Below are 15,099 nucleotides of genomic sequence, written 5' to 3'. Positions count from 1 at the left end.
GCTGTAAAAGTGCAAAAATTTGCATTTGAACCCAGGTATGATGGCCCCAGTGTCCACACTTTTAATCACTATCCTATAGGGTTTCCCACAACTTTACAATTATATATAGTTTTTAGTTAAAAACAAATCCTATCATCCACAATTCACCACCCCAAACTCTCAGACTTCCAGAAAACACTTCTCTGAAAGCATATGCCCTCCACACATTTTATCTTCAGGACCTTTTAACAACTTCAGCTTGGAAACACTCCTCATAAAGAGGTAAAGAGGTAGCATTAGCATTTCACAGATGGGGTTAAGAGGTTAAGTATCTTGCCTGTTGCTTAAGGAGTTGGAGGGAAAGCCAAGAATGCTTGGCTCAGACTGCTGGGTGGAGACCAAGAGACCGCACTTGTCCATCCCCCTCAGCCATCCTTCGGTTGGGTTCAGAGTGTGCTTTTGCATTAGTATCACAAGGGAAAATGACATATTCTGAACACATCGCTTGATTCCTGGAGCAGAACGATTACAGGCTGTCATTATCGAGAGACATAGTTCTAAAAGCCTTTTCTAAATTTAAAAATAACAAGAGAAGAAATGAATCTTCAGATGCTTGGTGTTTGAAAGAACCTGGATTTGTTCCATTTTTAGGTACTGTTTATTTAGGTACAAGAAGGTTTGATGGCAAAATTAAGAGAAATGTTGGGAAGCATGTGTTTATTCTCTTGTCCTGTTGACTGAGAGAATATCCTGGGGTCTGGGTCCATGGGAAAGTTTCTTACCTCTCTGTGCCGGCTTCTTCATCTATAAAATGATTAGAAGGATAGTCCCTAACCTCCTAGAGCTGTTGGAAAGATCAATAATGCCAGGCACGCAGGAATTCAGCAATTCAGAGTCCCCAGCTCTCCATGGCTCATATCCTTCTCCAAAATTTTTAACATTTGGCCAGTCTATCCCTAAATAGAGTGGTTATAGGTAGAAAATGCTGCTTCAGCATGAGGCCAGAGAAAAGTTATTTTTCCCTTTGTATAATGGTTCTAGCGAGACTCCTTCAGACAGACGTGCACAGGCAATGTCTCTAGAGGAAGCTTGTCGAAGGGCTCCTTATATTGAGTCTCAATTATGGTAAAAAGAACCCACCTTGAAGCAATTCCGCTGTTCTGGGAGCAGACTGATTTGTGAGAGTAGCGTGGTCCCGTACTTCTCATGCTCTTCCTCTGGGGGTACCCCTGTCAGGAGAAGAAAGTAAAAGTATACTCCTGGGGTCCTCAGGTGTAGTTTGACTTGCTCATCGAAAGCAAGAAATTTCTTCAACATCCTTTCATCTTAAAAATGCATGTGTGTTTGTGTTCTATTTAATAATATACCAATGTTTGATTTTATAGAAAAATCATGTTGAGTTCTTCTTCCAATTATGGAGTACGACTTATGCTCTGAAAAAGATAACATGTATATGTTGTGTGCATGTGTCTTTGTGTCCAGGACATTGTCCTATACCAAGTCTGGACACCACAGATGTAGTAGAGACGATACAGACTTTGTACCAGGATCAGCTTGGGTTCCAGTCTGTTACTGGAATCCTCTGAGTCTGTTTTCTCAAATGAGTGGTGAAGATAATGACACCCACCATATGGTGTTGCCTTGAAGCTTTTGTGGGGTTTTTTTTTAAGATTTTATTTATTTATTTGACAGAAAGAGACACAGCAAGAGAGGGAACACAAGCAGGGGGAGTGGGAGATGGAGAAGCAGACTCCCCACTGAGCAGGGAGCCCAATGCGGGGCTCGATCCCAGGACCCTGGGACCATGACCCGAGCCGAAGGCAGACGCTTAACGACTGAGCCACCCAGGCGCCCCTGCCGTGAGGCTTTTGTAAAGTAATGTAAGGGAAGTGCCCAGCAGAGGTGCTGGCATGGCCCACATCCTCAGGAAATGTTATTCCCCTTCCTCACGTACTATCCCACATGTAGCAAGCACATACAAAGAATAAAAACTGACAGAACAGCATGCAGAAGCATTCTTGTCGGGATGAAGCCAGCAGGACAAACTCCAGAAGTGGTCAGGGGAACCAAAGAACGGTAGGGTGTTCAGACCTGAAGCAAAACAGCCAACGCCGCCTGCCCATCCTGTCACTGCCCTTTGGCCTCTAGAGCCAAGCCTGAGACTTAGTGCTGCCCTTGAGCATCTCTGACGGTCTCCTCATGAACTGCAGGTTCAGTCTGTTGCTACTCATCCCCCACAGTTTTTTAAATTACTGTATATTTCAAATGTAACAAAAGTATACCCCAAAAAGGGGAATGGACTCATTATCCACCACCAAGTTTATGAAACAAAATGTTACAGGGATTGACACCTCCGTGTACAACCTCGCCTTGCCTTTTCCTCACCAGAGATAATCACCATCCTGAATTTGGGGTTTTCATCTTAACAGATGCTGGATATTTTTGTATACCTGTGAGCAATATATTATATTTTTTTCAGATTATGCTTTATAATAAATGGTCATATTGTATGTATTTTTCCTGAACATGCTTTTTACACTTAACATCATGGTTTTGAGACTTTGTGAAGATGCATATAGCTGTACTTGGTTCATACTTTCCCACTGCATCATACTATGTTGTAATAATGTACCATCATGAACTTATTTGTTCTCTTATTCATGGACAGTTAGTTTGTTTCTAACTTTTTGCTGTTATAAACAAAGTTGAAATTAACATTCTTATACCTGTCTCCTGGGGGGTCAAAAGCAAGAATTTCTGATACACAACTAGGGATCGAATTGCTAGGCATGATTTCCTTGTTCTCCAAAGGGGCTGCACCAATTTTCATTCCCACCGGTGATGTATGAGTTCTCATTGCCTCTCAACATCTTGTATGATCCTCCAACTCCTCTTTTCACACAGATCGTGCCTACATGTGACTTGTGGGTTGGGTTATCTGGTGTGAACATAGTATACCTCTACCTACTCCCACCACCAGCCCAATATTGCTCCAAAGTGTGACAGGAAAGTCTTACCTTTGGAGAAAACTGTACTTTCCACCAGCTTATACTAAAGAAATGTGGTCTGACCAAACAGAAGATGCTTGTCTATTATCTCCCCTAGGGCTGTCCGCTTTCAGCTTCCATCCAAGAAGGTGATTCTGGGCTCCACAGTCTCCGTTGCACAGGACTTGGCAGAGCACCATTCTATCCTATGCCCCTACAAATATTCATTGTGGTTGGTGGCACTGGGCTCAAGTACAACAACCTGACTATTTTAGATACTACAAGCACCCAGAGAGACCTAATCCTTATTGAACTAAGAAGAGCATGGAACGGAAGGTTCTCATATCTGGGAAACCCTGAATACAGAACCCACTTTCCACCACTCCCATCTCCTGCAGAGTATGGCTCAACTGGGGAAAAGGGTTAGTGATGGGAAAGTCTTACAGAGATTCGTTTCAAAACCAAAGTGGTACCATAGGAAACTGCATGGTGAAAACCACTGCATGAATGAGTAACCAACCAAAACAGAGTTGTGTAAAGAGGACTTGTTTGGACAAATTCATCATGTTATCCTCTGATTAAACCATCACTCTTATCCTGTATGCCAGCTTAGGCTTCAGCCCTTGGAAATTCCCTGATGGGCTCCTCTTAGTGAACTTCACTTACTGGTCGGCACTTGACCCTGTGTCACATTGTGGACTACTCCTGTCAGCCAACTGTGGCCTTTCCAGTTCCCAACAGATGTCCAGGCTTTGTTTCTGCTCATTCTTTGGTCCTTACATAAAATCAGATGCAGCAGTCTGAGCTGGAAGGGAGCTGGTAGATCTTACAGTTTCACACCTTCATTTTTACATTTGAGAAATCTAAAGTTGACATCCCTAGGAAGTGGCAGAATTAAGATTTAATCCAAGTCATCCTCTTCCAAAGGCCATGCTCCCTTGATTAGCACCGAAGTCATGGGAAGAATGACTTATAAAACTGCGTGGGTATTGAGAATATGGGAATGGGTGGGGGGGTCTGAGGGAGTTCTGGGGCACTCCAATCTTTAGAGTTCTAGAAGAGAAGGAAAAGTCTATACTGAAATATGAGAAAGAACAACTGATGAGGGAAAAGGAGAGTGCATGCATAATGGAAATCAAGAAAAGAAAGCATTTTAACTTGAGGAAGAGGTTATATTGAGTAAGATGAAGCCAGAGAGGTGATTACTGGTTTGGCAATGTGGAGATGGTTGGGGACCAGCAGAGATGCAGAGACAAAGGTCAGAGCAGAATGGGTTAGAAGGTGAAGACTTCCAATTTTAAAATGAGAGGTAAAGATATTTTTTACCCTTTCTGTCACAAAAAGCACCCCAAAACCAGGAGGATGTGAAACAAAACCACAAAGCCCTTCTTTGAAGAAACTAAGAAATATTTAAGCCATAAGAACACTATACAAGTGAGGATGGAAAGAGGACAGAGGAGTGGCAAATGATGTAAGCAGTGTGGAGAAAAGTCAAATATAATCCTGCAGAAGGAGATGATAAAGAGAAGCCTGTAGCCTAGCAGAACCCTGTAAGGATCAAAACCTAGCACTGCCAGATACCGCAGAAGACAAGGAAGGGCTAACAGGGTGAAAACTGGAATATTGTTTAAGAGTTTATCTAAGGATGGGATAATAGGATGATGGGCATTAAGAAGGACACTTGCTGTAACGAGCACTGGGTGTTATATGCAGCTGATGAAGCACTACCCCAAAATTAATAATACACTATATGTTAACTAACTTGAATTTCAATAAAACCAAAAAATTAAATTAAATTTTTTTAAAAAGTTTATCTGAAGAGCTGTTCAACCTTCAGAAACACCTGCCTCCACTACATCTGAAAATTACTCCTCCAGTTCCACCAGAGAAGAGAAGTATATTCTCTGGCAAAAGTAGACAAGGATGGTTTCAGAGTCAGACACCAGGTATGGGAGATTATGGAGATATCTGCATAACAAATGTGACTGCTTCCAGCCCTCCTCCTTGTCAATTCCAGACCTAAGGAAAGATTTTGAAAATTCCTTTTCTGTAGAAATAAATACCTCGGGGCGGGGGGAGGGAGGAAATGTAAATACACTGATATTTGAGGGTCCCCAACAAAAAAGCCTGTTGACAAAAGCTAGTCATTTGCTAGTTGGCATGCCCCACTGTGCACACACAGTTTCCAACAAGTCTTTCCATCTTGCTCATTCACTATGAACAGCCAAAGATCACTCTACATTTGAAGAAAGTTTCCACCAGGAAAGACAGGGAAATGGAGATACAAATACTGCTTCAAGAAGTCATGTTGTGAAGAGAAATGCAAAAAATTGGTCAATAGCTAGAGGGAGATGTGGGGTCACAGAGGATTTATATATATTTTTTTTTATGTGGATTTTTTTTAATTTTTTTATTCTTATGTTAATCTCCATACATTACATCATTAGTTCTAGATGAAGTGTTCCATGATTCATTGTTTGTGCATAACACCCAGTGCTCCATGCAGAACGTGCCCTCCTCAATACCCACCACCAGGCCAACCCATCCTCCCACCCTCCTCCCCTCCAGAACCCTCAGTTTGTTTTTCAGAGTCCATCGTCTCTCATGGTTCGTCTACCCCTCCAATTTCCCCTGCTTCATTCTTCCCCTCCCGCTACCTTCTTCTTCTTCTTTTTTTTTTCTTAACATATATTGCATTATTTGTTTCAGAGGTACAGATCTGAGATTCAACAGTCTTGCACAATTCACAGTGCTTACCAGAGCACATACCCTCCCCAGTGTCTATCACCCAGTCACCCCATCCCTCCCACCCCACCCCCCACTCCAGCAACCCTCAGTTTGTTTCCTGCGATTAAGAATTCCTCATATCAAGAGGATTTATATTTTTAAGATGAGAGATACTAGAGTATATTTATATGCTGGTAATCAGCCTTTAGTATTTTTCTTCCTGACTTGAAACAAATGTGTAGTCACAAATATTTAGAAAAAGGCTTGATAGTATTTCTGCTTCTGGTTAGGATGTAGAGGAATGTGAAAAACCTTCATTCCAATGGTCAAGCAGAAAAGTCCCAACAAAATAAAATCCATATGTTTCTATGGGGTTAACAGACATACAGGAAGCACTGATGAGCTGAATTAGAGAAAAACAAGCCCCTTATAGCTGAGCAGAGATCTACAGAAACTTCCATACTTGGTGATGGATATGATCTGGGTATGGGCAAAAGTAGGGTAGCCATGGAGACTTTTCAGAGATGAGGAGAAGTCAGCTGAACCTCAGTCAATGATGTGTGCGAGAGGGATGGATTATCTGAAGGAGCCCTACATGAAAAAGAAATCTCTGTCTGACAATTCTCCCCCTCACCTGCACCTCTGCATTTTTTCTAAGAAAGTATCAGTGGAACAGTTGCTGAAAAGTGAAGAGAAATTGCATAATACTATATATGGATCACTGTGGTGCTTGGATTCTGGTGTTCTACCAGAGTTGAATCCAACAGCAAGCAAAAATGACTGAAGCTGCACCCACCTCCCTCCCAACTCAAAGACTGAAAAGACCACAAATGCAGGGCAGGGCAGAAGTCTGAGAATCAGGCTAATAACAGGGAACAGCGTCTAATTAAAGCTGTGACCCAGCCTAAACTCAACCTAACTCAAGGAGGAATCTAAATAATCAGCCCCCACCCCACCCCCAGCTCCCAAAGATAAAAGGCTTACGAGCAAAATAAGTCAACATTGTACCTAAGTTTCCACTGCTTTTCTTTTATACACAATGTCTGAAACACAAATGAAAAGATAATGAGGCATGGGAAAAAGGCAGGAAAATGTGACCCATAATCAAGAAAAAACACAGTAATGGAAGCAAACCACAGATCATTCAATGGTTGGAATTACCAGACAGGGATTTAAAGCAACTATTATAAACATGTTAAAGAATTTACAGGAAAAGGTGAGTACAATGGAGACACAGGATATCAGTAAGAAAAAACAACAACAAAGAAAACTCTAAAGAACCAAGTGAAAACTATGGAACTGAAATACAATATCTATAGAAAAGGGATTGATGAACTTAAAAACAAGTTAATAGAAATTATCCAAACTGAATGAGACAGAAAAGTGGTCAGGGGGCAAAGGGGGGTGATGACCCAGCCCTTATGATTTGTGGGATAATACCAAGTGGTCTAATATATGTATAATTGGAATACTGAACATGACATTCTGCAGATGAATCTAAAACCCTCAAAGAACCCCAAACAGGAGGAATACAAAGAAAAACATCATCTAAGTGCAAAGTAGTTGAATTTCTGAAAACCAGAATAAAGAGATAATCTTAAAACATAGGGAGAAGGGAAAAGACATATTACAAAGAGAGGAGCAACAATGAAAATCACTTACTTTTCATCAGAACAAAAGACATGCAATCCAGAAGGCAACAGACTGATTTCTTTACAAAGATGAGAGGAAATAATGACAACTTAGGATTCTATATCCAGTGAAAATATCCTTAAAATGGCAGGCAAAAATTAAGACATTTTTAGGGGACAAAAAAAACTGAGAAAGTCATCCCCAGCAAACCTGCACTACAAAAAGAACCAACCGCTAAAGGAATTCTTCAGGCTAAAGGAAAATGATACCAGATGTAAACTAGATCTACAAAAAAAAAGAAGGAGGAATAGCAGAAATAATAAATATTTTCTTAATTTTGCAAAAAGATGATTGCTTAAGACAGATATAAGAATGACATTTTGGAGTTTATTACATATATAAAAGGATATATTACAGTAATAACATAAAAGATGAGAGGGGATATATGGAATCAGAATGTTAAAGCATTCGTTCTTTCATTATATGAGAAGTGACATAATATTAACTTATAGTAGCCTGTGTTAAAGTAAGGATGAATACTGTAATCCATAGAGCCACTACTATAGATAGGATGTTACTACAGATCCTACAGATGTTAAAAGATAATGAAGAAATATTATAAACAACATTATGGAAAGAAATTCAACAATACAAAAGAAATGAATAAATATCTGTACATATTACTGCATATAAATTATAGCTCACTAAAAAATAGAGAGAGAGAAAAGGATCTTTGGTTCAGCATGCAGCTCAGTATCATTAATCATGTTGGCCTATCCTTAAGTAAAAGTCCCAAAGAGGCTATCATCTATATACATTATAAACAAATGATTAGAGTTGGCTGTGAAACATCTAGACTCCAAAAGTAGCAATGAAAGGTCTTTAATTAATCTATGGTCTTTTGTTCTGTTCACTCCATGTTTTTGGTAGTGAGCATCTGGAGCCATAAGGCCATCTGGAAATGTTGCAAATGCAGCATTAGCGGTAGTAGGTAGTGATGTGTGTTTACAATATAAGTTGAGGCTCCAAAGCCAACAACTGCTGGACATTTGAGAAAAGTTCAATTCCACAGAACTAGAAGCTCTTTTACTCAGAGGCAAGAAGTTGACAATGTAGAGCTGATGTTGGGTTATTCTGGGGTGGTGGTGGAGATTGTTTTATAGACTGAAAATGTGGTAGACATTGCATAACCCCAAGGAGGATTTTGCAGTAGGAACATCACTAGGATACTTAGGAGAAAAGCTTGTTGAATGTAGTGCTTCTTGATATGCTTATGTGTGTCCATCCTTTAATGTTTCCATCAGCAAATCTTATCAAAATGTCACATCACAACCAGAATCCCAGAAAGTAATCTTCATGAAGTATGGGAAAATTCCCCGGGCCACAGAAAGTCCAGCAGACATTGTGACCAATTCTCCCACCCCCTACCCCTACCAACCAGTGCAGTGCTGGGGGCACGGTGCATGCTCAGTAAATCATTGTGGAAATGAATGAATGGATGCATGCATGCATCCAAGCTGGAATCATTCATTCAACAGCAAATTATCTATTCTATGCCCATCATTAAGTCTTGCAGGGATTGTACAAGAAACACAGGACATGTGAACTGGAAACCCTTCACTTCTACATAGGAACACTGGCAGACATGTGAAACCACCAAGGAAAACAGGAGACTCTTTAATAGCAGCCTCTCCATAGGCTTCTCTGCCTCTCTCATTTCCCAGGAAGATAACATTTCATTTGGTAATAACCAAGTCCTCAGAGAGGTTCTTATCACCCCCTTTAAAAGATCTTTCTCCCTGTTTTCTTCCTTTCCTAAGAGAGCATAAAAAAAAAAAAATAGGCCCTTATTAATAGTTCTATTGTCCCAGAATTAAAACAGACTCACCATTCCCATGAACCATCTGTTCTGTTTGCTTAGATGTTGTGGGTGCTTAGAGAAGGGACAGGGAGTAGGGAGGTGGGGCCATAAGTCATTTGATCTTTTGACCAAGAAGGGTGGTATATGGGGAGGTTGTGATCACTGCTTGGGACTGGTGAGTTCCTATCTTGCCAGACATAAAGTATCAGGGAGGAAGACATTTTCCAAAACAGCCTTTGCTTGTTCTGGTACCAAAAAAATAGAAAGCCCAAGAAAATACTTATAAAGAAAAGGAAATAGGCTTAGAGAAAACACCCCAGTTCCCAGACTTTATTTGGCAGAGAAAAAAATACAGTGAAGCCAAGGAAACTTTTCCACACCCCCAGTATGCCTTTATTTAAGCTTCAGTCTTAACACAAGATTCCAATTTTAGTGTTGCAGAAATGTCCCGAACTTTGCAAAGATAACGCCACATTTGCTTTTCTCTTCCCATTTACTTTTAATGCCCAATCTCTTCTCACCTAATTGTCAGAAATTAGCCCCCTCCTCTTTAGTGCCCCCAGCTATTCTGAAGTGTTCCATGTGCCACCTCTGTGTCCTCAGGAACAAACCCCCATTTCCCTATCCCAACCTCAGTCCCATATCCCAGCCTCACCCTCTTGCCGCCTTGCCAGTGTCCTTTCCCTCTTGAAACTGCTGACCAACAGGGCAGTGCTGCCCTCTTATAATGTCACCCTCTCCCTTCCCAATGAGGGACACAGCTCTCATCTTTATCCCTCCTTCTAATGCACAGATATATACCCTTTCTTATCACCAAACGACAGAGTTAAAATTAAACTATGCCTTTTGATAGGAGTTATTGAAATACTGGGGGCAATATAAAGGGGTACAACAGAGAATTGTTTCTAACCACCACATAGGCACAGATCTAGGATCAATTATCAAGTCAGCTTCTGCCTGGCCTCCCTCCACATGTCCACGTGAAGCTCATCCCTGCCCCCAAGACTGACTTCTTCCTAGGATGATTAACCTCTTCAGTAAATAGGCATTGAATGTTTGTTCTGTTCCAAGCACTGTAGTAAGCACAGAAGATATAGCGGGGACAAAAACAGACAAGGCCCAGCCCTCATGGAGTTCAGAGTCTTGAAATGGTGAAGGAGGTAGCTAAACATAATCAAATGTTATTAGTTACAAAATTGCTGGGTGCCATGAGAAAGCCTAATTGAGGGAGTTAGTCTAAATAGGGGAAGTCAAGTAAGGCTACTTTGAGCAATTGACATTTAGGTTGGGACTGAAGGCTGGGTAAGAATTAGCCCAGTGAAGGGCTGGGCAATGGTAGCCCCAGTCCACAGGCAGCAATGATTGCAGGTGTGAAAGGCCTGTTGGAGAAAGTTGCTTGGGAAGACCAGGGGAGCTCAAGCGAGGAGAGTGGGGGCAAAGTGGGCCGGACAGGGAGGCAGAGGAACCATCCCATGTAGGCACTGGAAGGCTTGGCAAGTTTTTCAGATATATACCAAGTGTAACCCAACAGCTATTGAAGGGTTTGGAGCAGGGGAGTGAATGATTCGGCATGTTTTAACCTATATTTTAACAACATTGTAACAGCCATGTGGAGAATGAATGGAAGAAGGGCAGGAGGACAGTCAAAAGATAAAAAGTAACTGTCTTAGTGGTCTAAGCAAGAGATGATGATGGCTCAGACAGTGGCATTGGCAGAAGAGATAGAGAAGTAGTCAGTTTTACGAATGTCTAGAATAGAACTGATGGACTCAATGATAGATTATGTAGGGGGAGCTGGAGAGAAGAGAGTGAAGGTAGAGGGACCAGGAAGGCTTCTGGTTTCTGACTTGGGCAGCTGGGGACGTGGTCTGATATCTAGGCACTGGTAAGAAAAGCAAACAATAGTCAGAACATTTCTCAAAGTCTGAGTTACTTGGTCTTAAATATTCCACTTGAGAAGCATCAACAACCCAGGCCAGGGACAGGCTCAGACGAACCCCTGTTTGGTTTGTCTTTTAAAACTTCCAACATCTTGGCAATCCAGCCTCATCCATGGCCGCCGCATTGCATCAGTTTTAACAGAAAGTTAATTTTGCACTAGACTTCTTCCCCAAGCAATTGCCAGGGTAAGACAGTAATGAATTTTGTTCATTCATTCAAGGAAAACGGTTTAACATAGTGATGGAGAACAGGGCCTCTGGGTTTCAAATTCAACCTCTGCCACTTAGAAGTCGAGGGACTTTGGGCAAGTTCCTTAGCCACTCTGTGACTCAGTTTCCTTATCTGTGAAATGGACATAACAGTGTATCTACCTCAAAGAGCTTTCTTAAGATAATAAGTGAATTAATTATAGGTGGTGTATTTCTAACAGGGGTTGGCACATAGTGACTACTCAGACAGTGTTAGAAATTACCATTGCTCCTCATTAATCAAGGGTTACTGAAACCTCCCACTTCTCCAGCACTGATCTAAAGGAGAATGCTGGGCAGAGTAGAGAGCCATTTTTGAGTCAGTCCGATTTGATTTCAAGTCTGCTCTCCTGCTTAAAATCTTTGAACCACATTTTCTCGCCTGTTGTAGGAGAGCAATAATGCCCACCTTGAGCAGTTACTGAGAACGTAAAATCAGAAATCCTTGAGCAGGGCCTTGTACATAGCGGAAGCTCAGTAAATGGGAGGTTCTTTCCTTACTCAAAAGGAGCTTGCCTTCCTAATTTACATAGTGCAACTCCACCTCTGTCCCTAAAGAGGCCCCGATGAGAGATAATTACAAACCCTTTTGTAGGCTTACAGATTAGGAATAAGGTTAATGTTTCTTCAGAAATTAACTTTTTTTGCCCTTTGGGCATGGTATGGAGCTATTTAAAAGACAGAAATGTGGATGTGGACATCTTACATCCCAGAGAGAATGATCTACAAAGATTCTCTTCAGTCCCCAGACCATCCACATTTCCCATCACCAGTTGGACCCTTTCCCGGTGCCATAACCCACTTCCTCTTCCTGCCTCCCCCACCACCACCCTGAGCAACCAGAGTAAGAAAACATGGACACCAGCCCACAGAAAACATTCTCGGTTGTCCTGGAAAGCATAGATTGCCTGAGCTTTTCTTTTCAAAGCTGACTACACGGTTTCCTTTGACACATCCGTGCAGGCGGCAGAGTTTGCTCCCGACACCTGCCCGTCCCACCTTTGCTCCTTGTGGTGGCCTTGCCCTGGGTTCTTGGTACTCACCTCTTTCTGGCTCACGTGAGCTGTTTGCATCTTGATATAAAGTTGCCTGAGTTGTCGTGTCATCCCCTCTGGAGCAGTTGCATTTTAGGACTCATTTCCAATGTAGAATGAAAACTTTGTCCTGTTAAGGGGCGGAAAACTCTTGTGAGTGGGTGGATATTCCTGCAAAAGGGTCCCTTCGCCTGAGATTTCACTCATCCTCCCTTATGGCTAACCCTGAATGGATAATGTGCTACAAAGACTTTCCCTCTAATTGGCTTTTGGGGGACGTGGGGTTACTATCGCAGGATCCACAAAAAAAAGATTAATGCATATGTCTCTCCACAGCAAAGTGTAAAATGCTCTAATAAGACTAACAGGGTGTCTTTGGATTTCAGGGAACAGATCCGTCAGGGCCTAGAAGAACTCCAGAAGGTCCTGCCAGGAGGAGACACTTACATGCATGAAGGATTTGAAAGGGTAATTTTAAAATGGTTTCCAACTCTAAATATAAAGTGTGATAGAGAAACATCAACATAAGGATGGCCGATGAGATAAGACACATGTAACTGAACAACCTCCAAGAGCAAGAAAGTAAAAACAATTTTCCCACAAGCTTGCACACTGATAACTCTATCCCAGAGAAGTGAATTTCCTCGCTCCCTCCCTGACACCGACAAAGGGCTTGTTAGCTAATGCTTGGCTGACACTCATGAATCATGCCACACGCAAGTCCCCGACATTTCCAAGGTAACCTTTTCTATATGGTGCGTGAGTGGTTGAGACAGAACGTCAGTAACTTCAGTCATAGGGAAAACAAGTCGCAGTCTGTGAGAAGCAAGACATGGATCCGTGTTCACAAGTACATTAGTTAAATGTCAAGGTAACTTTAGATGAATGCCAACCATTGGTATTTGAGCAAAGCCTGGGTGGGTTACATAAAGAATCAAGACTGAGCTGGCCTACATAGCCAGCCCCAGAACCCACTGCCCACCGTGGTATTTGGAATAGCACAAGGTGGCTCTAGGTCTAATGTCTCTTCCGTGTGTTTTTCAGGCCAGCGAGCAGATTTATTATGAAAACAGTCAAGGTAAGACTATAATATGAATTAGCAAACTTTTTTTTTCTGTGTTGGCCTGAAAAAGTGCTTCAGTATCTTCACGTTACAAAAGATAAATGTGATGTCCATAATCCTCCACACCTCATCACAAAGAAGACAAGATGACGTGTACCAGGTCAAATTCCACTGTCCTGTTGATGCCAAAAAAAGTTACATAAAAGTAATGAGGAGCCCATTATGGGCCACAGTCTATAATGTCCGTGAACAGCTTTGCATGCTGAATTCATTAAATTAATAAGTACTTGGATAGGTTAGTAAAGTCTTGGATTTTCATGTCAAATTTAATCTTTTTTGTCCTCCCCCAAGCTCCAAGCCACTTCATTACTGTGATTGGATATGATATTAAGATGAAGATACCAGTGTGGTTTAAAGTTGGCTTCACTTAAATGAAAAAAAAATGTATACAATGTACTTAACGTATAGAAAATATACTTCTTATTATGATTTTAGCTGTTGTTACTAAGACTACAGTGTCTTTCATGGATAGCCTTTCTTTATCTGAGGCAAATCTTTTGAAAGAGATTCAGTATTACAGTGGAGATTTTCTCCCAGGCCTGTAGAGGTGTCTGCTTCCTATTTCCCTCTCAACTGTGGGGACAAATAGAACAGACCCAGTATCAACGCTAAGGCTTGTTAATATAAACCAACCCTCAGCCATGTTAGAAGTCTAAAAATCACTGAAAGAATTCTAGTAGGTTTTCCTAGCTGGTATAATAACTTCCACTCAGCTTATAATCACGACTATTTCTCCTTGCCCGGTTCTTCAAGGGGTGAGGGGTATGGTCCACTGCGGCCTGTGAGGACTCCTGAACAGCCCATGTGGTAGAGTTTGCCCCCAGGCCTTAACCTCAGTCACATGGACTGTTAATAGAAAATCATAGAAGTTTGATTCACTGGAGCTACTCCCAGCTATCAGTCCAGTGACCATTCCAGCAGGCTTGGCTGTTTCTGGAGAGAAGACTGAGAAACCCACAAGCAAAACTCCCCCCTCTCCCCCTGCCCCAGAGTCAGTCCCCACAGATGCATTCTTCTTCTTCGTGCTGGAGGTGCTTCTAGTCCCAAAAGAAAAGTTGCTGGTTCTCATAAGATTGACCTCGGGTGGTTGAGCTTATGAGACATCAACCCCCAGGACTGAGAGGGGGTTTCCCTGAGTGCGGCAAGATGGATTGAGTGGGTCTGTGTTGTGTTGAGCAGGATACAGGACGGCCAGCGTCATCATTGCTTTGACCGATGGGGAACTCCATGAAGATCTCTTTTTCTATTCAGAGAGGGAGGTAAGCGATGGCCTGGCCTATATCTAACACAGACATGGAAACAGGGCTCCTTCCTCCTCAGAAACGGACTGCACTCTTTCTACTCAGACAACACGATTAGGTGTTCTTTGTAAAAACCCCCGGGTAAAATAGTGTCTCATATGTAAAAATAATAATAATAATAATTCATTTTTTTAAAGTGAACTCTCACATCTTACACATGGTAGATGTTTTTCCCCCTTTCAAAATATTTGCCTGTTACTCTGGGTTTTGAGGGATAAAAGTTGCTTATCATGACTTGATTGAAAGCACTATATTTATCTAGCAGT

At 41.8% G+C, this 15,099-nt stretch overlaps 1 protein-coding gene and 1 long non-coding RNA gene across 4 annotated transcripts in view; one reads left to right on the top strand and one right to left on the bottom strand.

The window, feature by feature from the left end:
• The window catches only part of ANTXR1 (ANTXR cell adhesion molecule 1), a 248,285-nt gene that overhangs the window by 41,763 nt on the left and 191,423 nt on the right, over positions 1–15,099 (top strand). For all 3 annotated transcript variants that reach the window (XM_035001390.1, XM_035001391.1, XM_035001389.1), the window contains exons 4-6: positions 12,796–12,877; positions 13,454–13,487; positions 14,712–14,791. In XM_035001390.1, the coding sequence (XP_034857281.1) occupies positions 12,796–12,877; positions 13,454–13,487; positions 14,712–14,791 (196 nt within the window). The remainder of the gene's footprint in view (positions 1–12,795; positions 12,878–13,453; positions 13,488–14,711; positions 14,792–15,099) is intronic.
• LOC118008025 overlaps positions 1–15,099 on the bottom strand; it is a 213,313-nt gene that overhangs the window by 12,610 nt on the left and 185,604 nt on the right. The window contains exons 4-5 of the long non-coding RNA XR_004678538.1: positions 12,419–12,539; positions 1,120–1,208 (exon numbers count right to left, since the gene is read on the bottom strand). This is a non-coding gene — a long non-coding RNA (uncharacterized LOC118008025). The remainder of the gene's footprint in view (positions 1–1,119; positions 1,209–12,418; positions 12,540–15,099) is intronic.

The sequence above is a fragment of the Mirounga leonina genome, unplaced genomic scaffold, assembly GCF_011800145.1.
Source record: "Mirounga leonina isolate KUSES-001 unplaced genomic scaffold, KU_Mleo_1.0 Mir_125, whole genome shotgun sequence".
In the NCBI taxonomy this organism is placed as follows: Eukaryota; Metazoa; Chordata; class Mammalia; order Carnivora; family Phocidae; genus Mirounga; species Mirounga leonina.
The sequence above is the reverse complement of the archived record's forward strand: the minus strand, read 5'-3'. Positions and strand labels throughout refer to the sequence as shown.